Source organism: Vidua chalybeata, chromosome 12 (genome assembly GCF_026979565.1).
Source record: "Vidua chalybeata isolate OUT-0048 chromosome 12, bVidCha1 merged haplotype, whole genome shotgun sequence".
NCBI lineage: Eukaryota > Metazoa > Chordata > Aves > Passeriformes > Viduidae > Vidua > Vidua chalybeata.
The window spans coordinates 18,980,105-19,005,590 of record NC_071541.1 but is presented as its reverse complement, the minus strand read 5'-3'; the positions used below and the strand labels follow the sequence as shown (position 1 = coordinate 19,005,590).

At 40.1% G+C, this 25,486-nt stretch overlaps 2 protein-coding genes across 2 annotated transcripts in view; one reads left to right on the top strand and one right to left on the bottom strand.

Moving 5' to 3' along the window:
* The window catches only part of SYN2 (synapsin II), a 168,749-nt gene that overhangs the window by 50,059 nt on the left and 93,204 nt on the right, over positions 1-25,486 (bottom strand). The gene's annotated exons all lie outside the window — the stretch shown is intronic.
* Positions 1,180-25,486, top strand: part of TIMP4 (TIMP metallopeptidase inhibitor 4) — a 28,476-nt gene continuing 4,169 nt past the window's right edge. The window contains 3 exon segments of the mRNA XM_053953631.1: positions 1,180-1,303; positions 1,306-1,473; positions 20,675-20,772. Of these exon segments, the coding sequence (XP_053809606.1) occupies positions 1,180-1,303; positions 1,306-1,473; positions 20,675-20,772 (390 nt within the window).

The window sequence follows — 25,486 nt, the reverse complement described above, 5'->3', positions numbered from 1 at the left end:
TCAGGACATTTTGTACAGGATCCCTGGCTCGGTGTTTGGTGTGGATCTAAAGGCTAAAAACTAGACCCAGTTCTAATAATTCTGAATATTTGTGGGTTTTTTTCTAACAGACAGAGTGTGTCTTGAGGGGGATGGGAATTAAAAAGAAAAATAATCAGAGCACTAATACTTGTATAACTGTTCAGAAATGAAATAAATCTGCTGTTGTAAAACATGTACACTTCTCTCTAAAGGTAACAAGCTGCTTTGGGCACACCTAAACCTCAGCATCAACAAAATACATTTTCATGAGCCTGGATTGGAATGGTTCAGGTCATGTTAATGAATTTTCAGTTCCTAGGCTTGATTTGGGCTGTGACAAAACACAGAATTGTTTAAGCAGCCCTGTCCTGCATGCCAATCCAGAGATGTTCTTTATTACTCTCTAATCAAACCTCGGGTTGCTTCCTCATGGAACATTTTTCTTTATAAAAACAGGGTACCCACAGGTTACACACATCCAGATTGCCACAGCGACCAAAGCTCTGAAGGTGAAAAGGATTTCTGAACTCTGCATTTATTCCACTGAATTCCACTTCCAGCATCAGCCAGGAAATACAGGCACAGATCTGCTCTGAGCAGGATTTGCATTAATAAGGAATGCAGGGAAGGAGCTGTGCTTCCAAAACACACCGCTGGGATATTTTTCCTTGCTATTCTCAATTAAATCTGCGATGAAATAATTTCGTTTAAAATGCCTTTTATTGCGGCTTTGATTTGTAATTGGTTATTCCCTGTGACCAGCGATTGTTGGAGGCTCACAAGCAGAGCATTGAGAGGCTTCCTTTTCATGAATGAAGTTCTGTCCAGCCTGGAACAGGGACGGCAGCTCAGGAAAATGCCCAGAAGTGCAGGGGAAGATCGGGGGCTGCGAATGCAAACGGAGCTTAAAACAGGACAGCTCTGTTTACTCGCCCAAAATAAGACCGCAGGGCTGGCTTTTAAATCCAAACTGGACGCAAACTTACTCGGAGGAGATAAAACGCTCAGAAAATCAGCTTCAGATCCGCGTAAAAGCTGGTTTTGTGGAAGCTTTGGTGATTAACATTTCCACTCCCGAGCTTCTTTGGGACGATGTCACCAATAAATGAGCTTTGAAGCGCGGGAAGGCGGAGCCGGGGCCATAAATAAGGGGGTCCCATGTCCGGGCGCCTCGGAGCCAGCGAGCACCGGCAGCGCTCGGAGCGAGCAGCGCGGGCCGAGCATCCCCGAGCGTCCCCGAGCATCGCAGCGCGGCCGGGACACCGCGGCTCCAGCAGCGCCTCTCCCCCGTGCGGAGCATGAGCCGAGCGGGCAGCGGGACCCCCGGGAGCCCCGGGAGCCGAGGGGCAGCGCTGGTGCTGGCGCTGGCGCTGGCGGCGCTGCCCGCGGCCGTGTCCGGCTGCAGCTGCGCGCCCGCGCACCCGCAGCAGCTGCTGTGCGATGCTGCGCTCGGTGAGTCCGCGGCCGCGGAGCCTCCGCGGGGCTCTTCTGCAGCGGGGCTGTGCGGAAAGGAGGGGTGGGAGTTGTTCTGCACTGCCCCTAACGCAGGGCAATACACGCCGGGGATTGCTGTGCTTCCCGCGCTGCCAGAAGGGTTTGTGGTTATAAATTGCTGGCATTGCTGGCTTGGAGAGTGGCTTTTTATTTATTTAATTTTTATATCTATTTTATTTATTTATTTTTATATCTATTTTATCTGTATTATATCTATATCTATATCACCTATATCTATATCTATATCTATATCTATATCTATATCTAGCTATATTATCTATATCTATATCTATATATCTATATCTAATCTATATCTATTTTATCTATATCTATATCATCTATATCTATATATATCTCTATATCTTTTTATATATTTGTATATCTTTATATATATTTATATATACACTATTTTCATATTATATATCATATCTATAATTATATTTTTCTACTTATATGCATTATATATTAATGTATTTTTATCTTTTACATATTTTATATAATTTATGTATTATGTTTTATATATTTCATATCGATGGTATATAACAGATATTTTTATACTTTATACGTGGTATATATTTTATATATGTTATACATTTATATATTTGTATATTAGGTCCTAACTTAGAAAATACCTGAGCTTTCAAATATCTACTGCTATATATAGCAGTATCTGCTATTTATATAAAATATTCTATCTGCTATATATAAATTATTCTATCTAAATATGCCTGCAATGTGTAAATTGGTCATATAGATATTTTTATAGCACTTCAGGGGAACAAAAAAACCAACCAACCAACTAACCAAAAAAAAAAAAAAAAAAAAAGCCAAAAAGCCAAAAACCCAAAGGACGACAAAATGTAAGTCCCCAGCGCTAACTTGCTGAAACTTTTGAGCTTTGTTCTGCTATTCTATACATTCTTTAATTTATCCGTGGGGTTTTCTGTCATTTTCTGGAGCAGGAAACTGATGGGCCCTTTATTTTCTGCAGATAAACTGGCCACAGCAGCTCTGTGTGAATGTAACTCTCCAGTTTTGGGACAATTGTGCCTCATGACAGCCGGGCAGCACCACGGCTGTCAAACAACTCATAGAAAGAGCCTAAAGATCCCAAAATTAGGCTGCAGGGGGATGAGAAAATGTGACATTTTGAGAAAATGTGACATTTTGCAGCCTTTTGATTTCATTAGCTCAGGCTAAGGCTGGTTAGCTTCCATGGGGTGTGAACAGTAAATGTAGAACATGAGTTTCCAAAGTGCCACAGAATTAGCATCTCTATGGGGCAGGCAATACCTTCTGCATACTGATTCATTGCTTTTATGCCCTGACAGAAAATCTTTGTGGCCATGACAAACTCTGAGCTCTGTTTGTGGCCATCAGTTAAATTGGTTTTTAATCTGCCTGTGTTCAGCAATCTCTTTCGTGGAGGTACCTCCACCAGGCATTACATGCTTGGGGGTGTTTAAGGAGTGAAAGGAAATAAAAGTTGTGCTGCAACTAAATATGTGTGCATTGAGCTGTGCATGGGAAAGTGACAGCTTTTCAACAGACTTAATGTAAAAATTTTCCAAAATTAACAATTTTACAGTACAGAGGAAACTCAAAGTGTTCATTAATGAACATTTTCATTCACAGAGAAGCCATTCTGATGATACAGATTAATACTTACTCATTTCTTAGGTGTATTTTACAAATAGGAACGATATCATGCTACTTTTTATTTAAATACTTACGATAGTTTTATGTTACAATGTTTGGACTTGATGCTCAAGCTCTCACTCCTATAAGTATTCCTATCTAAGTAAACTTCCTCTTTTGGCTGAGGAATGTTTATGTCAAGGATCCCTTTGTTCACTATTTACACTTTTAAAATACCATTTCTGTATATCACAAAATGGAGATGAAGGGAATTCTTCAGACCAATAAGTGCCCACATATTTTGTGTATGCATTTGCATATACACACACACAAAACCTGCTCTGAGCCTTCGTGGCTGAATTCCTGGATACGCTTTGGCCACGACATTTTGCACAAACGGAGCGAAACCCCTCGGCAGGAGCTGGAGTGGAGCTGTCCTGTGTGAGAGGAAGCTCCAGGGAGCAGCTTGGCAGAGCAGCTCCCCCAGGCCGGTGCCAGCAGCCTTTGTGCCCAGGAGAGGAGCTGTGCCCGGCAGGAAGGGGCACCCCGGGCTGCAGCCCTGGCCAGGCACTGCTCATCCCCTGGGAATTGGGGCTGTGCCTCCACAGCTGCCTGGGGACACACCTGTGGCATCGGGGACCTCAGGGCCACCTGGCTCCCAGCTGTGTGCTGACACTGTTCCAGTTCTTCAATTATTAAATTCATTGATTCATTAAGTTCATCCTGCCTAGCCACAAACACAGCCAAGGACTCCCTCGCAGGATTTCTTAGCACATCTTATTAAAATAAAGATGCCCTGACCCAAAACTCTGCAGTAAAACCAGAGATAATGTCTCAAACTTGCTCATGGAGCTACCAGCCACCACAGGTCCTTCAGTCACTGTGTAAAGGCAATATTTTCAATTTCCTCCAGCATGACTATGGTGGAGGTGGAGGGATTGAATTGACGTTCCCTGAACCTTGTATTGAATGTGTGAAGCCACTCAGCAACAGCATTTTTGAGAGATCCAAGGAAAAACAAGCACAGAAATTAATTAAGTCTGGACAAGCTCTTTTGCTTTGCCTTTTGTTAAGATGATTGTTGCTGTGACACTTTGTCCTTCACTGCCAGGACGTTTTTGTGGCTCTAAATGCCCACAGGCAGCACAGAACCTGAGAGTGATCGGGGGACGTCTGACAGAGCTGGAGTCAGGGAGAGCTCCTGGTCCTGCCCAAATTCAGGGATGAGTGGAGAGGCCTGCAGGGTTGAGGGTTGGGAAGGGCCGTGGGATTATCAGGGTAAATCAGGAGTGCTGTGCCAGTCCTGCCATCTACCTGACCTTGCATTTGTTCATCTCCCCACAGAGCCTTCAGAGGATGTGAGTTGTACAGGATCATTATTGCTGCCAGGAATGAAGGGGTGGGACTATTTTCAAGCTAAGAACGATTTATAGCTCAGATAAACATCAGTCTCAGAGGCTGTGAGATTTTAGAGGATCAAACATTCGGCCAGAGCTCAAGAGCAGTCCCAAGTTCTTTGTTACAGGGCAATACAGAACTTTCTAACCCAACAGAGAGTTGTCACAGAATTTATTTTGCTTTTCTAACCCATCACCTTCACTTACTGCTGCTGCACTGCAGGTACTTTTGTCCAATGGCTTCTGTCTCACTGGCACACAAATGCTTCTGTTCTAACTTCTAAACTCTCAGCTCACTCCATACAACCACACCCCACCTTATAAACCCTTCACCATCTTATCAGTGCAGTTTCTCACTTACTTAAGGCATATTCTTGCTAACAACTACAGAAACACAAGTTTATGATTTTTCTGCTGAATGTCTGTGTGTTGTATTTTTACATCAGTCCAAGCTTCTTCCAAGGCTGCAGATCAAACCCTTCCATGCCTGTGGCAGTTTCTGGTTTTCTGATTCCCACAGTGCAGATTGCAGAAATTGTCATGAGCTTCTCAGTAGTTTTAAATTTCACTCCAGAGTGAGGTAACTCCTTTGTAGGAGGTGCCTGGCACCAGGAGATACACACCTTTTACACAAAACCAGAGATACATCCCTCTTGGGCTCTTCTAAATGGTGCTGAGGCCCTCCTAAAATGTGCTGAATTCCTTCAGCCCCCAGCAAACCTCTGCTTTCCCAGAGGCCTTTCCCTGGGAATGGAGGGGTTTAATTAAACAGATGTCCATGTTACTTATCAGTGCTGACCACAATGCCCAGGTTTTCTCCTCAGAAAAATGTGGGAGGAGGTGCTGGATAAGAGATTCAGTAGTGAGGCCCTGGAGTGCCAAGGCAGCACATGAAAACTCTTTGGATAATTGCCTTTTTTTGGAGAGAAACATGGATGCAATTGAGTTTACCAGATAGTGCCAAGGTAACAGATTTCCCTTTTGCCACTGAGTTTGTCATCCTGGCCTCAATTCTGGACCAATGTGAGCTTCAAATCAGGCAATCTGGAGGCAAAAATGGACTATGGGCAGCACTGATTCCTTTCTGAAGTCTGGCACTTTAAATTTATGTTCATTTTTCCCCTTGGCTATTTTTTGGACAGTAGGAGAAATATGTAAATACTTCACATTTCTTGGCTGTGTAACACCAGTTCCCTTCAAAGTATTCTTTCTGATTTATTATTGTCTTTTCTTAAAAATATATATTGAAAATTATATTTTTACTGAACAGCAATGACTAACAGGTCTTGAATACATATATATGCAATATAGCTTCAGAAGACAGTTCTGCAGCTTTGGAGAAGAGTGGCACATTTCAAAACAGGATGGAAACTCTACAGCTGGAGCTTGGCAGCATTTTCAGCCCATTAAAATCTCCCAAGATCACTGAGATCAAGCACTGTAAAGATGTGCCAGATGATTTATTAAATTTTAATCACATTTAAACAAATTTTCTGTAAATACGCCAGAATTAAGTTTTCTGAGTCAGCTCTTCTGGGAGATAATCACAATAATGCTATTTCTTCATTATTGAGTTTCAAATGAAAACCTTCATGGCTCAGTGTCCCACGATTTTGCCTCTCTGCCATGTAATATCCAGTTTTGTGCTGGAATGGATTAATTTGTACATTATTAAGTGGGAAGTGGTGGGAAAAATCAGCTTTAGGGAATGCATTAGAAACGGGGACAGTGCTTATTCCAAGTGAGGAGAGGAAAGGTGAGCAGTGAAATTTGGTGTTTTATTGTTATTTTATTGTGTTATACACAATAAAACTGGGCAGGTCTGGTCACTGACCCAGCCTGCCGAGCCCTCCAGGGGGGTCTGACACCAAATTCAGCAGTGGTTTTGGGGGCTCGGTGTCCATCCAAGCAGTGGATCTCTTGAACCTCCAGAACTGGAGATCCTTGTGCCAAATTTAATTACACAGAGGACAGTGGTGTGACAAACCTTGGCTTTCTGGGAAGGTTTTTGTGGATCCTGTTAAAAATCTGGGCTCTTGATGCTGGTGCTTGGGCAAGAGAGCTCCTGGCAGGATCCTGGGTCACGGGCACCCCCAGACCTGGGCTCAGGGAACCCTGCAATTCCTACAGCTTTTTGGGCTTCTCCACAGCAGGGAAAATTCATTTCTCTTCCTGTTCTGCTGAGCAGAGGCAGATCCCAGTGCTTTGCACCACCTCCTTCCCCTGAGTGCAAACCAGTGCCAGTAATGCACATTTCCAGAGCAAATAATGCACATTTCCAGAGGCAGTAATGCACATTTCCAGTGCCAATAATGCACATTTCCAGTGCCAGTAATGCACATTTCCAGTGCCAGTAATGCACATTTCCAGTGCAAATAATGCACATTTCCAGAGCCAGTAATGCACATTTCCAGTGCCAGTAATGCACATTTCCAGAGCCAATAATGCACATTTCCAGTGCCAATAATGCACATTTCCAGTGCCAGCATTGCACATTTCCAGTGCCAGCATTGCACATTTCCAGTGCCAGTAATGCACATTTCCAGAGCAAATAATGCACATTTCCAGTGCCAATAATGCACATTTCCAGTGCCAGCATTGCACATTTCCAGTGCCAGTAATGCACATTTCCAGAGCAAATAATGCACATTTCCAGTGCCAGTAATGCACATTTCCAGTGCCAGTAATGCACATTTCCAGTGCAAATAATGCACATTTCCAGAGCCAGTAATGCACATTTCCAGTGCCAGTAATGCACATTTCCAGAGCCAATAATGCACATTTCCAGTGCCAATAATGCACATTTCCAGTGCCAGTAATGCACATTTCCAGAGCAAATAATGCACATTTCCAGAGCCAGTAATGCACATTTCCAGTGCCAGTAATGCACATTTCCAGAGCAAATAATGCACATTTCCAGTGCCAGCATTGCACATTTCCAGTGCCAGCATTGCACATTTCCAGTGCCAGTAATGCACATTTCCAGAGCAAATAATGCACATTTCCAGAGGCAGTAATGCACATTTCCAGTGCCAATAATGCACATTTCCAGAGCAAATAATGCACATTTCCAGTGCCAGTAATGCACATTTCCAGTGCCAGCATTGCACATTTCCAGTGCCAGTAATGCACATTTCCAGTGCCAGTAATGCACATTTCCAGAGCAAATAATGCACATTTCCAGTGCCAGTAATGCACATTTCCAGTGCCAGTAATGCACATTTCCAGTGCAAATAATGCACATTTCCAGAGCCAGTAATGCACATTTCCAGTGCCAGTAATGCACATTTCCAGTGCCAGTAATGCACATTTCCAGTGCCAATAATGCACATTTCCAGAGCCAGTAATGCACATTTCCAGAGCAAATAATGCACATTTCCAGTGCCAATAATGCACATTTCCAGTGCCAGCATTGCACATTTCCAGTGCCAGTAATGCACATTTCCAGTGCCAGCATTGCACATTTCCAGTGCCAGTAATGCACATTTCCAGTGCCAGTAATGCACATTTCCAGAGGCAGTAATGCACATTTCCAGTGCCAATAATGCACATTTCCAGTGCAAATAATGCACATTTCCAGTGCCAATAATGCATATTTCCAGAGCCAATAATGCACATTTCCAGTGCAAATAATGCACATTTCCAGTGCCAGTAATGCACATTTCCAGAGGCAGTAATGCACATTTCCAGAGGCAGTAATGCACATTTCCAGTGCAAATAATGCACATTTCCAGAGGCAGTAATGCACATTTCCAGAGGCAGTAATGCACATTTCCAGTGCAAATAATGCACATTTCCAGTGCCAGTAATGCACATTTCCAGAGGCAGTAATGCACATTTCCAGAGGCAGTAATGCACATTTCCAGAGCCACACTTCCACCAGGAAGGAATGTGCAGCTGCCATTCCTCAGGGCTCACACTCAGGAGTGGGAACTGAAATTCTGCTCCAAGAATTGGGATTTGGATGGCAGAAATGCTGTAATGGGCTGGTGCTGTTCCAGTTCTGTCCCAAAGAACAGACTAAAAACCACCTGAGTGTGGTTCTTGCAAGGATTTCAGTGGGGAGGCAGCATTGGTGCCACTGGTGGAGAGTGCTGCCAGCTACATCTCCAGAAGCAATGAATCTTCTTAAAACAAGCTGAAATGACATTAATTTCAAAGCTGATGTTGGTAGGTTTATGCAGAGGGGCTGAAAATGAGGCAAATCTCAGCCTTTTCCTCAGCAAGGGGCTGAGGATAAAAGAATTCCAGTCCTGTGTGTCCCACCAGTGCTCAGGAAACCAGTGCTGGCAGGTAGGAATCACTCACAAGCATTCTTACATCCACATTTTATATATTCCTATATCCACATTTTGTTACATGACAAATGTTAGGTTCATCAACAAAAATTATTGAGAAATTAACCCATCTTTCATCAATTTTGTGATGAAAATTATTTGACAGGGCACTATACAGTGCCCTGTCAAACCCAGTTAGAGAAAAGAAGACCAGGTTTCTTTACTTCTCTAAGTACAAAAGAAATAAAAATTATTTTTTCTTACTTTTAGGCATACTTTTGTACATATTAATAGCATTTTCAAATAAAATTTGTAAAAAATTGGACAGCATGAATTCTAAGAAGTTGTTTAGTTTAAAGGAGCTGCTGATGCATTTAGAGAGAAGAAAAAATACCTGGCACCCTGCAAAGGCCCATCACTGGTAAAAATGCCCATGAATGGCAATTCAGGAATAATTGCAGTACACATAAAGTGCTTGGCATCACAGCCTGAAACTTCTAAATGCTTTAAAAAATGCAAAAATCCTACAAAACCTCTGGCTGCAGGAATGCTGTGGTGTCAATCCTTGATTACAATTCTTTGTCTTTGTACCTGAATATCCAGTGAAAAACCTCAATATTCCCATTCAATGAATTGCTGGAATGCTGCTGTGGAAATGGCACTGAGTCCTTCCTTTTGCAGCTAAATAGTAAGAATAAATTTCACTAAAATATTAGTGCAACAGCTTCCTAGGATGGAGCCTGAATTTCCTGTTTGGGAATAGGAAGGGTAAGACCTGAATAAGACCTACAAATAACCCTACATCTACTTGAGGGTTTAGGATAGGAGCAAACACTTTGAGAACTTAAAAAAATCCATGGAAATCGAGTTTCCTAACTCACTCTTCAGTGCTGAATTGAAGATTTGAATCACACTGCCCATCCCATGCAACTCTGGGAAGTGGTTCCCAATATTCTGTGGATGAGTGCTCTTCAGAGCTCTGCCACTTCAGCCTGAAAATGGGGCTCGGTCTGGGAACACCCAGGCTGAGTTTCCTTCCCCTGCTCGCTGCAGTTTCATGGCACTGCTCCCAACTCTTCAAAGCCATGGCTGTAGAACGAGGTGGCATCACAAAACTGAACAACAGGATGGGATTTTAAGGAGAGCACAACATTCCTGTCAATTAAGACATAGCTGAAAAATGTAACATAATTTAGCTTTAGTGTAAAAAAAAAACTATGGCTATTGGGTAGTAAAATGAAATTTCAGAAGAATTGTGCTGGTTGCCTGGCTTAGAAGTAACTCAGTCATACAAATTTGTTGCTGAGTGTGCCCTAAATTTGGGAGAAGAAAATGAAAACACTGAGTTACTTTTATTTAAAATAATTTGTTGTAACTCTGGGAAACTGAACCCCATCATTTCAAAAACAACATTCTACACACACTGAGGGCAGAAACAAAGCTCAAGCTTAGAAACAAAGATTAAATAATATAAAACAGAGGCCCTGAAATGCTGCCAAACCCTTAATCCTATTAATGTGCCAACTTTAATCCCAAACTTTCTCATTAAAAGCTATCTCAGCAATGTGGTGTTCTGTCCACCCCGAGGAAGGGCCGTGTCCCCATGAATGGAAATCCACAATAACATCATGTACGTTTGGAGGCTTGGAGCATAAAGGGAGTGTTATTCTCCAGCTGAAATTAGGCAGATGTTGATTACCAGTCAAATGATGTGGTATCTGAGGCTTGTGAAGCAGAGAGAAATGTTTCTGGTAACACAAGGAGCAGCTGTGAAAATAAAGCTGACCTTGAAGAACATTTGGAAATCAGTTTGGGTAGTTTTGAGGTGATATTTAAGTTAAAAGAATCCCACACTTCTGTTAAAAATACACTCATCTCTTCTATTTGAAAGTTTATAAAAATGAGATTCTAAAACCTCACTCTCATAAATTGAATGTATTCTTCTAATTAAAAAAATACTAAACCCACATAATCTTCTGGTTTAACAAGGAAGCAAACCCAATCAACTCCTGCCTTCAACACGAGGAATTTTTGCATGCTGAGCCAAAAACACAGAGATACACAAAATCCTGACCTACCTGAGAGTCCTAATGAGCTTAAATATTGCCCTTCCACACCCTAAAAGCCTGAACTGGAAATGCAGTTTGGATGCAGACTAGAACAGGTCTGTTAATAAATTCTGTAGGGTTAATAAAATAACCCTATAGGGTTTATTATTAACCCTGATAGGTTTAATAAACCCCTACAGAGCTGCAAAGCATTTACACTGAGAAACAATGGAGTGCAAATGAATATCCTTATCACAAAGTAATTAAAAAAATTCCTTGATATCTGCTTTATCAACTTGGAGAGTATTTATGGGGTTTTCTGTCTTCAGAAGTTTCTCAAAAGTGGAGTTTTAGTCCAAGTCATGAACTTCCCTGTAAGGCTTTGATTTCTCAGTTACAGATTGGATTATCTCACCACCCTTATCTTCTCTTGAAACTGGAAACATCACCAAGATTATTAAATGCTCTTCCATACATTGCTTTTCACAGAATAAAGGGAAAATCCTGCTACAGTTACAGTTACATTCTTCAACGAGCTCTGTGCTTACAGATCCAAAACACCTTTGTTCAAATAGTCCAGAAAGCTCCAGAACTTTTCTTTCTCCTGATTTCAGAAACTGTGCTTCAGTTGATTACTGTGATAATGATTTAGTTATTTTACAGCTGGCTATAAGCATTTATTGATGGAATATCAGGAAACTAAAATACAAAGCAGGAACAATAAAACTGCTTTTATATCCCAACCAGCAGAAACATCTTTTGAACTAAAGATTCCTCAAATTTGGGTCTGGGAGTTGTGGAGCAAGGGTGACAATGTAGACTCACAGATAAGAAATCTGTCCTGCAAACCCAGAGGAGAAGATTTTTCCACCCTCAGTCAGTTTTGGGGCAGCTTTGCTGCTGCTCATTCTGTTTGCATCTAGAACTGAAATCATCCCACAGCCCCAAACATCTGAGCTGAGTTACAGTTTGGAAATGAAGCTACTGTTTGCTGCTCTGTCCTGTTGAAAGATTAATTGATAGATGAGCCATTTGCTAAAAACGTTTGTTCTTTTCCAGCTGTTTAAAGATCATTCAAAGAGCATTCAACACTGACTTGTTCTCAAAAGAGAAATGAAAATGTAGGGTTTCCACTACTGAAAGAATCAGGATGAAGCAGCACCTCAGCAGATCCTGAAGCAAACATCTCTCTCTCTCCTGCAGTCTGAAACAATTCCAAGCTGTGCAATAATTCTGAACTCAGCACTGCAAAAGAAGGGCTGTACTCTCCTGGATGTTGAAAGCATCAAAGGCTGTGAGGGACATCTGCACTCCAGGGCTGTCAGAGGAGCCATTGGAAAAATTTCCCAGATTTTTTCTCCTGGCAGTGTGGTGTATCCATCTCATCCCCAGCCTGGCAGCACCATCAGTAATTTGGCAGCACTCCTGTGGGAGTTAGGAGTCATTTTTGACCCCCACAAACACTGCTTGAACCATTCTGACACAGCCCAGCCTTCACTCAGTGCCCAGACTACACTTCCAGCCTACCCCAACACTGGGAATCTTCTGTACAAGAATTTAAAAAATGGATATTTTAAACTATTTGGTGGTGATGGTGGCCAGCACGTTTTGCTTTAAAAACCCCCAACAAAGCCAATTGGAGGTAAAACACTTGGACACCCATGGCAGAGGTGGTCTGGAACTGACTGGGCGTGTCCCAGGAAACTCATAACAACCAGATTCTGAAAGGTCCTATTAAACAGCAATTGGTTTGTAAAAGTGAGAGTTGCCTGAGTTCAGCTCAGGCTGCTTATTGTAAATCAAGACAAGAATTCACATGCCACCGAGCTGCAAAGCAAACACCTGAAGCTGTAAGAAGCAGGAGAGCTTCTGCAAACACAGAGTACAAACCATGCAATACAGACCACCTCAAAATATGTGAGATGGAGCTACAGCACCAGCACATCCTCCTTTTTTGGACTCAGACTAGAGAAAAATGAAGGCAATTTTAAGTGGGAAAAGGACAGAAAACTTTGGCATTTTCATGAGAGTGTAGTTGGCCAATCCTTCAGCATGAGCAGATAAACCCAGAATATTTGCGGTTCAGGGACTTGCTTTGGAAAGGTTTTAAATAGTTATTGACTGATTGACATAAAATAATGTGTTCAGGTTAAAGGCAATTTATTGAGCCATAAAATCACCCTGGTGGCACTGGCAGGGGTGGTTGCTCATGGCAGAAATGGTCCCTGCTCCCAGGGATGTATGGAATACATTCCCAGAGATTTCAAATGACTCACACGGCACCACTGCCTCTCCTCTTGGAAGCCAACATGTGCAAATCAAATACTGAAACACCAAGAAAACAAAACCTTCATTCTCCCCAGAATTATCACTAAAATAATCTAAAAATATCTGATAAAAATATGTGTGTACGCACTGACAAAAATATCAGTGCGCATGTAAAGGTACACATTGAGTGTTAAATTAATTCTTTTCAAACATTATTTTATGTCAATCAGTCCATAACTTTTGCCTCTTTTTGGTAGCATTAGAGATACCTGGGAGCCTCAGTCAGAGTTACAATCTGTGTTACCAAAGCTTCTTTCTTCCTCTCATATGTATTCTGAGAAATTGCAATGTTTTCTGTACACATGAATATTTAATCAAGTTATTCTGCTCTCTTCATTGGTGAGCTTTACCATAAGCAAATATGGCAAGTAAAGCTCTGACACCACTGGACAATCCAGGATGTTTAGTTAAAAAAAGGCAGGGAAAGGGAGAGTGGCAATGCTGGACAGATGGGACAGTTGCTCTACACTTCGGAGGAGGATTTTACACCCTCTTGAACATTTTAGAGGCTTTGTAAGCAATATAAATCAGCAGTCAACAGACCACGCTTAATTTAGAATTCTCTCCAAGGTATCTATTCTATCCTGTGCAGTGTTGCTTTAAGGGGGTTCATTAATTTTGGTCTTTTGTGACAAATTCTGTGCAGATTCCTCTTCTTTTTGGAGATTGATTACTCCTTCTCTTTGCCTGCTGACTTTGTTCCCTCTCTGCAAGAAAAGTTAAGTGCCTCAGATGTCTAGTTCTAGTCTGAAGATTATTTTTTGTCATATCTGTGTACTGCTGAACCCAAAATGTTCCACCCTGTTCTTGGGCTCCTTGGCAGCTCTGATAGAATTTCTTGCCATTATTCTCCTCCAAGACACCAAGAGTGGAATATAATAGATTGGGTTCAGCTTCTGTGCCCTCCAGGCACAAAGGCCAGTGAAATACTGTGCTCACACCCTCTCTCCAGAGATTTTCTTGGACTCCTTGCATTACTTTACTATAACTTGACTTTAGGTGACTGCAGTAGATGAGTTCTGCTCACAAACTTTTAGTTATTTTGCTTTCTGGTTGCTCACATTTAAATTCTTGGCCATTTCCAGATGCCTGACTGCAAGTGGAGGCAAACCTGAGCTGCAGTGGTGTTTGCTGGCCAGGCTGCACACAGGCATTCCCCCTGGAGCAGCTCTCCCCATGAATTCCAGTCCCCTTCTGGGATTTCCAGCTTCTCACACTGAGCCCTCTGAACTCATTGCCCTCCCAAACTGAAGATGGGCACTGCTGAACATCTCATTATCACACTTGTCCCCAGCCTTCTCTTACAGAACACAAATTTAGCACTTGTGGTGACAGGGTGTTAATAAAAACCCTTCTTTCTTAATCCCACAGCAACCCCCTGAAGGAAATCACCAATCCTCTGGTTGAGGAAATTTATTAATGGGAAATTCCTGGCTAAGCTTTGTTCTGACTGGAACAAAACCTGTGGCACCACCATCACTGCACATATGGATGTGCATCATTTTGAAGGCCCTTATGTCCAAATTAACTTCTCTCTACAAAAATCTGTCCTTTCACCAAAATGAGAGCACTTTCATACACAATATGCAGCTGTTTCTGCTTTAAGTGGTTTATTTCTAAGTGGTTTATTTCTAAGTGGTTTATCCCAGTTTTAATCGATTAGTTAATGCAGCAGTTCTGGAAGCTTCTGTTACATGTCTGCAAAATAAATTAGGATATATAAAATAGGAAACATAATATCATGTTGTATATCATATCATATACATATCATGTATATCACAGGATATACAAAATAGGAAACATAGGAAGTGATACAGTTACTTAAATGAGGAGTGCTTAAAAATGGACAGGCACATCTTTATCAGGTGGTGTCAAATTGTCAGAGTTGCCACAGGTGAGCTGAGAATGGATTTCTATTTTGCTGCAGCCAGCTAAGAAAGCAGAATAAAGGAAAAACATCACACCTGAAGTTACCCCAGCCTGTCACCCAGGGACAGGGACAGCCATTGCCACCCGGCCTGCAGAGCCCAGAGCCACTTCAGCTCTTTCCTGCTTTAGTCTAATATTATTCTCATAGTCTAAATTCTATTATTCTATTATTCTAAATTCTATTTTATTTTTCTAAATCACTGGACCTGAAAACTTGACCTTTATAGCTCCAAGCCCCTCATGTGGACTCTTCTGCACCTTCTTCAGACAAATTCTTTCAGTGCATAAACCCAAGACACCACAATGTCATGTTCCAACCATGTTTGAGTAGCCTGGGATCAGAACTGCTGCAAAAAAATGGAACAGAATTTTTGGGATTCCTTTGGATATGGAAAACAGTGTTGGATCTTACAAAAGGGTTGCAATGAGGCAAAATTCTCTTTCAATATCTTCTTTTGAGAAAAAAACAAGAGTCGACATATACACTTTTGAGGAAATAAAAGCCCTCTTCTCTCCCACACCCCAAAAACCATCACTTTTGGTCAAGAAGAGTTTTTGAACTGAGTTTGCAGTTGTCACAGTGGGATTTTCCTTTTACCAAAATTCTGGGTGGCATCTTCTAGGAATTTGAGACATTCATGGAGCAAGTTTTAAGCTCCTGCACCCCAAAGAGTGAAACATTTCTGATGGCTAGGTAATAGATAGATGATAGAAGTTTGAGTTAATCTTACAGCAGAAGAGTGAGCAGAAACAGCTGAATATTGTGTATGAAAGTGCCCCCATTTTGGTGAAAGGACAGATTTTTATAGGGAGAAGTAATTTGAATATAAGGACCTTCAAAATGATGCACATCCATATTCTGTGTCCATAGCTCTGCTACATTTCATACTGCACACTCTGACTATTCCAGAAAAACCCTTTTTGGATGCTTTTTATCTATATTTAGGATGCCATCCTCATTCCAGCCATGAAACAGCCACACACTCGCATTTAGCTCCCTCTCCTTTGCCTTTTATTCCTTGTCCCTCCAAGAGCAAGAACATCTAAGAGCAGCTTGAGTGAGGTGTCAGGCACTAAAGAGACAGGTGGAAAGGAGTGCTCAAAAATTACTCTTTGTATTTTAGGTAACTAAATGAAAGGGCTAAATTGAGCCTTTGAAATATAAGAGAAAAAAAAAAAAAAAAAAGAGCTTCATGAGTCTTGATACTAACTTTTTAGTGGCTTACATCTTTTCCTGTCAATATAGTTTTTGAAGTTGCATTTCAAGGTTTTTGTAGCACAGCTGACTGTAATTATAAACTTGTGAGATAGGAACTAAACTTTCCTGATTTCTGGAGAGGAAGGCTGCTTAGAAGAGGTGGAGATCACATTTCTATTCACAGAGCTCTGGTGTAGCCTGTCACAAACCTGAAGTGAACTGGAGGCACAACTGAAGCACAGATTCTTCCTCAATATGCCTATATATATTTACCTATTTCTCCATTTATATATTTAAAACAAGAATGCACAGAAGGATTTATATTTAACATATTTTCTTGTTATATGTCCAGCAGTATCCTAAATTTCTTAATTTATTCTTAATTATCTTAATTTCTTGAATTTCTTATGTCCATCAGTATCTTAAATATCTTCCTAGATAATTATTTTTCACTATGCAGTTGCTGGTGCTGAACAGATAGTGGAGGAAAAGACCTCAATTTTTCATCAGTTTTTTTACCTTCTTCTTTACCTCCTGCTTCTTAGGATTATAAAGTTTATAGGGGGAGTAAACTCCAGCTTGCTTTCCCTTCTGAAGGAGCAGTAAAATTGGTTATTTTAGCTGAGTAGAGTTGCCAGTCTTCTAACACTTGGACTGTGAAAAGTAGCTTGAGGACAAACTCACCACTTAAGTACAGTAATATTATATAAAATATTAAATACTGTAATACAGAATGTCTTATTTAATAATACCTTGTAACAATGAGAGTAATTCTTCACTCAACAGTTTTCCCTCAGTTATTGCCTTAGAAATAACTCAGTCTAAAAAGAACACTATTTTTAGGGAATATATTAATTTCAGTATATCAATATATTAATGATATAAAATATTTTTAATTATAATATATTTTATATTAATATAAGTATTAATATATTGTATTCTGTTGAAATATTAATATATTCTCCATGAATAGATTGATTTTCATTGATTTTAAGGATTTGGTTTATCCAGGTCCCATCCATATCTGTGCCTTGGAATGGGCCCTGCAGTGACTGCTCAGTTCTTTGTGTCTTCTCTCCCTTCATATTTCATTGGAGTAAAATCAGCCTCATGGCAGGGAATTTCCTCAGAGTAAGGAAATGCACCTGTAATAAGAGTAGTTCCTCATGATCAGAAAAATCTCTAACACACAAAGTGATGTTTATTTAATTCGCATTAATTAGTGTAGCTAATTCCAGAAGGAAATCACCCAGGTTTGGGAAGGATGCTCTTTCTACCCTTACTGCATGTAAACCTTTCTGTATTGTACAAACCCTGACATGCTTCTCCTGGCTGAATAAACACAAACATATCAAATGATAAACTAAATATGTGCTGTGTTTTACCCAGTTCAAATGATCTCCTACTGATTTACAAATGGTTGAGAGAGGTTCATTATTATTCAGGAGAGAAGGAGTAAATATATTCTTAACACATTTCAGGAAAGTGCCCAATGGCTGGGAATTGTCCTATACCTCAAATTCATTTCCTTCCAGTTCAGTCACCTGAGACAACCTCCAGCTGCAAAGTGAGGATGGAAAATGACATTTTATCAAAGTTGAGTCCACAGAGAAGCTACATCCTCCTACTGAAATATTAAAATCTGTAGTTCTAGTGCAGAACGAATCCGAGGCACTCGGAATTACTGGCACTGAAACGTGAAATCCGTGCCTATGTATTCCATAGATGCAAATTCCTCATAAGGAAGCAATAACAGCTAAAATGACATTATTACTGAACAACCAGAGGCTGTTCTCACTCACACAGAGAGGCCAAGCCAGCCCTGGAATGCTCAAAACCATGTCCTGAAAAGAAGTGCAGAGTCGGAGGAATCCTGAGCCCCCTGAGCCACCAGAGAGGAGAGGGAGATGCCCAGGAATGCTCCAGCAGGAAGTGCTTGTGGTTAAAAACAGGAGCAACCACATGAATCAGAGGTTTGAGGAGACAGCCAGACGACACTGATGGCAAAAAAATATTAATGCACAGAAAATAAAAATAAAAAGGAACCCAAGAAGAATTAAAAGGCGCCAAAAGATCTCCGTGCCTTTGGTTTCAGGAGAATAGAAGGGTAGAACCCAAATAGCTCAAAGTTTAGACAATTAAGCTTTCTTACTGTTAAAAAAAAAAAAAATCTCAATTTGTCCTCCTTTGCCATCTGGAAGTTTTCTCTTAGACAAACAAAGGAAACACACACAACAAAAAAATACTTCTCATTTTCATCTACACACCCACTAAAAGATCACTGCATGACAAACCCCAGGACATTTCACTTTCAGCCTTGCACAACTCCATGGAGACCCCTGGAGCTATCAGGGATTATCTATAACCTTCCCCTCATGTGCTAGCAAGTAGAATTTAATAAAAAGATGGAAATGCACAACGTTTCAACATTGAACATGTGGGGAAAGCAGTTTTAATTATCCCACACTGAGTAGGCAGGAAAAGATTTCCTGCACATAAAGCATGTTATGGTACTGGGAAAATAATGTTGTTTTCTCAGCCCTTTCCTTCAGAATTGAACAGATTCTTTAATGAGAAATCCTATTTTTTTTTTCAGGGAGTAATGATGCAGAGGAGAGCATCTTAAAACAAAGCAACACCATCCTAATTTGTCCCTGCCAGCAGGGTAGAGCACACCCAACCCACACCACTTTTCCCCTGGAAGGAGATCAGAGCACTGCAGACACACAGTTAATTTGTGGGGTTGCTCACATCTGCAAATGATTAAAGAGATGCTGCCACTTTCCATGTGAGATGAGGAATTTGCTGCTTGCACTTAAAAGAACTCTTTCCTCCCAACAAGTCCAACATGCTCCTTGAGAAGGGTTTAATGGCTCAGGAGGAGGGAGAATCCTGCTGGAGCTTGGAAGCTGCAGCCATCTGCAGCTTTAATAATAATTAACATGTTGGTTTTGACAATAATTTAACATGTTGATTATTCCATCCAGTTTGCTCAGCTAATTAGTGAGGAAATGGGAATTGTCCAGGGTTAGGTGGGACTGACCTGCACCTGGCTGCGTTTCAGGCTGGGTTTTCTATTCCTTTTCTTTAACCATAATGTTAAATATGATAAAAATGAGGCCATTCTAGTAAAGAAATGGGAGTTTTGAGGGGAGAAGACGTGATTTTGATGCCACAAAACTTTGCTCTGCTCTGGCTTTGCCAGTGTCTCTCCCCAGGCACAGGCTGCTCTAACCCAGGAGCTGCAGCAGTGGCCATCCAGAACGGAGCAAAAATGGGGCTCTCACTAATTCTGGGGGATAAAATCCCCAGAGGAATTCTGGCCATGCTCCATATTCTTAGAATCACTTTAGAAACACAATAGAACAATGAATATTACTTTGTCTCTGCTTTTTTATTGTCTTTAGCTTTGCCTGTAAAGGGAAACATATGCAATTTTAAGTTGTTTTAATTATTATTATACATCTAATCCAGAAAATAAGAAATTGAACAGAATAGAAATTGCTTTTGTTCTTCTGATGGTGCTTCCTGATCGAATAACTAAATTGAAAAGCAAAGAGGAAATGGGTATGTTCTGTTAGTTGTGCCAAACAAAATTCTGCTCAGCTGAAATCCAGGCTGTGTTCCGATACATTTATCTTGGTGGCATCAAGCAACCCAGTCTAATTTTAATTTTCCAAAGATTCCTGGTGTATTTTAAACATCACACACAAGAGAGATGCCTCAAACAAGGAGAGGGGAAAAGAATTCATTTCTTGATTCATAAAATCTCCTACTCTCCTTGATTAAAGAACAGGAAATAAGTAATTCCAAACAGGGAGTAATTGATTTCTACAGGTTAACACAACTAATGGCGTGCTCTATTAAACTCCAGAAAAGTGGATATAAGATTATTATTCTAATTTCATGCATGAAATCAATGCTTTCATCTTGCCTGGCACAAGCTTTCAGGGGCTTATTTCAGGTCTATTTATTTGATCAACAATTCTGTAATCAACAGACGTGTCCCTTTCCTCTGCTCACTGATTTAATGATGGGTATTTTGTCAAATTTTATGGGATTCAAGTCTTCCAGAGATTTTGATGGACATTTTTTGTCAAAACTGAGTGGTAACATCAATCAGGTTTCCAGTTTCTTGGGAATTCAGATTTATATCACAGACAGCCCACTTACTTTTGTTTTCAGGAGCTCAGCTGGTGTTCTTATGGTAAAATCTTTAAAATCTACCTGTACCTGAAGTGTCAAAACAATGCCAAAATCTGTCAGTATAATTTTCATTTTTTGCTTGTAAAATTGGGCATCTGCTCATGTGCATTTCAATCTCTCTCTCTCTCTCTCTTGCAGTTATACGAGCAAAAATAACCAGTGAAAAGGTGGTTCCTGCCAGTGATGATCCCCTTGATACCCACAAAATGATCCGGTATGAAATCAAACAAATAAAGGTACATGGAATCACTCAGCTTTTTTTGAAGTTCATTGCTGATAACCTCTGCATATTTCAGCCCAAAATAATTTACCCCAAAATGCTGGGAAAGCTGGAAAAGGCTCCAGCTGCCCCCACAGTCAGACCCACATGAATAAATCACAGGAGGCATTAAAAAAGGGAAAGAAAAAAAGGAAAATTTTAATTAATCCTTAAATGTTAAGGATATAATCAAATGTTTCCTTACAGAAATAAGCACATCAATGCCAGAGAATTCCCTTTCCTGCCACTGGCACTTCGGTGTTCTGCTGCTACTCTGCAGCACTTCAGGAACTTGAGAGATATTCAGGAGGTTTTTGCTAAATAATTTTGATGATATTTTGATGAAGAACTTTGCTAAATAATGATATTCAGGAGGGTTTTTTTGATATTCATGATTTTTTTGCCAAATAATGATATTTTGATGAAGAATTTTGCTAAATAATGATATTCAGGGGATTTTTTTTTAATATTCAGGAGGTTTTTGCTAAATCATGATATTTTGATGAAGAATTTTGCTAAATAATGATATTCAGGAGGGTTTTTTTGATCTATTCAGGAGGTTTTTGCTAAATCATGATATTTTGATGAAGAATTTTGTTATTTGTGATTTTGAAGGCTGAGGGAGCAAGCCCCCTGTTCATTGTGAACAGGGATGTTTGCAGGGCCAGGAGTGCTTCCCTCCTATTCACACAAACAAAAATCCATCTCTGTGAATGTTGCTGGGGAAGCAAACACCCAAAGCCACAGCTTCAGGATCTCACAGGGTTTCCCCACTCTTTGTTCAACTCCAATAAGGAGATATATTCATGATTACAGTTTGAGAAGACATGTCTTGAGCCCTTTGAAGTCACCATCAAACTCTCACTGCTGTTACAATCATCATTAAAATGATCATTTCCTTTTTTCTGGAACACACAAGAAGCAGGTAATCTCTCGAAATTAAAATGTGTGAGTGTGCACAGGTGAGGCGGGCTGGTTTTCAAGGCAGTTTCATCTCTCATTTTTCACTGAATATTATTTTATAATTTTTGCACTTTTCCATTTACTGGGACCACTTAAGAAGGTTGTTAGGCATGGCTACATGACTACAAAAAAAACAAAAAAACCAAAAAAAGACAAAAAAAAAAAATTCAATCATTCAAGTAGTATCCACTGATAGAATCCCCTCACAGGAGTTTGAGTAGGAAGAATCTTTGGTGAACAAGAATATCCCAAAGTATTCACAGGGATGGTTATCACACGTGACTTCTGGTAAGGTTTTATAGCAATTTCAACCAACCAGTCTCTACCTTGCTAAAACAAACCCCAAAGCTGTCACCATCTGCCACTTTCCATCTTCTTAAATATTAAGGATCTATTGAAATGTTTCCTTACAGAAATAAGCACATCAATGCCAGAGAATTGCCTTTCCTCCCACTGGCATTTCAATGTTCTGCTGCTACTCTGCAGCACTTCAGGAGCTTGAGAGAAATGCAAACCATCTTCTACCTCAGCACAAACAAGAAGAATGAGAAATCTAACCTGAGTGATTATTTTCGGCCTATAATCCCATTCTTCAGTACACTGAAATCTCTGAAATATTTGTGTATTGAAGCTGCTTTGGAGTTTCTCCCTAATTTTCAGCACTGGAGGCCTGTTCACAACTCAGGCAGCAGGAAGTTTATTTAATTCCAAGTCAGCCAGGTCTGGACAAAGCAGAGATGTGTTTTTTACTAAAGATGCTCTACATCATCACACACAGGCTTAGACCAACCACAGAAGGGTTGTGGTAACCCCCACCCCTCAAATCCTTCCTCCTGACCAGAGAGGATCCAGGACCAAACCTCCCCCTGCCCCAGGACCCAGCTCCCTGCTCCAGGGAGGGAGAGATTTTGGGAAGGGAAGGATTCTGGTTGGAAAACAGGAGCTCTGTGACCTGCCCACCCTCTGTGCACCCAGGGTGGCACCAAAATAAACCCAGCAAGGCAACTGTGCCTGACAAACCCCACAGGAGTGACAGGGAGGGGTAACCTGTGACATCCAAAGCATGTGACTGAGCTGGACACGAAAGCTGCTGCACAGTTCCTCAGTGTGCCGAGCAGCTGAGCTCACACAACAGCTTGAGCACAGCATGTCTCACCTCAGGTGACAGCATTTGGAAGAATTTAACTCCACAGTGCGTGTGAAAGGTGAGGATATCCTCTGCTCAGCATTCCAATCTTCCCTCAAGTGCTGCTGCTGCTGCTTTCCCCTGGTGCCTCAGGGTCCCCCAGTGGCCCTGCCCACGGGGCAGTCTCTGCGTGACCCAGGGCAGGAGCACGGCCAGCCTGGGGGACAGGCTGACAATCTGCTTGATGGAGCACAGCAAGGAGCAACAGACCTCCAAGCATCGTTTTGGAAAACATCCTGGGGTGCTTTTGTAAAATGCATCAAGAATTAGCGCCAAAAATTCACAAAAATTATTCACAAAAATTATTCACAAAAACTATTCACAAAAATTATTCACAAAAATTATTCACAAAAACTATTCACAAAAATTATTCACAAAAACTATTCACAAAAACTACTCACAAAAACTATTCACAAAAATTATTCACAAAAATTATTCACAAAAATTATGCACAAAAACTACTCACAAAAATTATTCACAAAAATTATTCACAAAAATTATTCACAAAAACTATTCACAAAAACTACTCACAAAAATTATTCACAAAAACTATTCACAAAAATTATGCACAAAAACTACTCACAAAAATTATTCACAAAAATTATTCACAAAAACTATTCACAAAAATTATGCACAAAAACTATTCACAAAAATTATTCACAAAAACTATTCACAAAAATTATGCACAAAAACTATTCACAAAAATTATTCACAAAAATTATTCACAAAAATTATGCACAAAAACTATTCACAAAAATTATTCACAAAAACTATTCACAAAAATTATGCACAAAAACTACTCACAAAAATTATTCACAAAAATTATTCACAAAAACTATTCACAAAAATTATGCACAAAAACTACTCACAAAAATTATTCACAAAAATTATTCACAAAAACTATTCACAAAAATTATTCACAAAAATTATTCACAAAAACTATTCACAAAAACTACTCACAAAAATTATTCACAAAAACTATTCACAAAAACTATTCACAAAAATTATTCACAAAAACTACTCACAAAAATTATTCACAAAAACTATTCACAAAAATTATTCACAAAAACTATTCACAAAAATTATGCACAAAAACTATTCACAAAAATTATTCACAAAAATTATTCACAAAAATTATGCACAAAAACTATTCACAAAAATTATTCACAAAAACTACTCACAAAAATTATTCACAAAAATTATTCACAAAAACTACTCACAAAAATTATTCACAAAAACTATTCACAAAAATTATTCACAAAAATTAACTCGCCTCAGTGTGAGTTTTGGGGAGGGCTTTTAGACCACTCAGATACTCACCCTTTCCTCATCAATTCTCCCCTCTTGGAAAGGGAGCACAGAGCCCTTGGAGGTTATATTTGACTGTAACATTCAGCACAATGTTGCTATTTCTCTGCTCTATTGCTCTCAGGGTTGTTGAGCTGTTCCATTAATGTGATGGCTTAAATTCTGTTTCTTTAATTTTAAATCCAGTGCATTAGGCTTAGCATTAAAATGTTGTTATTCTAGAAGGAAATTTTCGATATAATTTTGATATTCATTTTCAGAAAAAAAAAAAACAATAACAGTGGGACTATTCATTTTATAGCAATGTCCAGAAACCAAAAATGTTTTCTATTACTGTCCTTTTCTTGCAATATTTAGAGCATTATATTAAAGAGAGACGATAATACGTGATTTATATGCAATTGAATATTTCCTTATAATATTTTTGTAACTGACTTGGTCATCACACTCATTCTAAAATCCTCAAGCAAAGCCCTGTGCTGGTGCTGGTTCCACCCCTCAGGAGGACAGGGACAGAGTCCATACAGACTTTAGTAGCAGGTTCTCATCTCTCTATCCCCCAAATCCTCACCCTGTTTTCCTATTCCAGTAAAGTCCCACCAGGAGCTCAGGTGAGCATGGACCACGCATCAATGCAGAACCAAAAATCCAACCACCAAAATTAAACCAAATCCAACCACCTTATCCCTCTGCAGAGAAATATCCATGCTTTTAGAGAAGGGAGAATATGATTGAGAAGATTAAATATGATTTACTGAGTTAAACACAAGATTATAACCTTTAGAAATGCTGTAACAATTATATAGGTCAAAACCAGAGAGAAGTCAGACAGTAATTTAAAAAAAAAAAAACAACCCAACCAAGCAACCAAAAAACCTGCACCAAAACATTAAACCCATTTAAATATTAACTAAATCTCCATTATGAATTACTATGGACATTCAGGGGTTTTATAGCTAAATCAAGGTGTGCTGTCTGCACAAAGCCTCCAAAGTTGAGGCCAAAGCTGAGATATCCATGGAAAATCTGTTCCCTACAACGCCCTGAGGGTTTCTGAAGGTGGAGGGAGCTTGAGGCAAAGTTCTCCTGCAGAGCTCACGTGGTGGCCCTGTACAGACACATTTCCCTCTTCATCTTGGAGCTTTCTGTGATTCCCACTGCTGCTTTGGACAGGGTGCCAGTTTATTTTGTGTTTTGGTCTGGCGGGGCCTGTTTGTTTTTTTCTCCAAAGCAT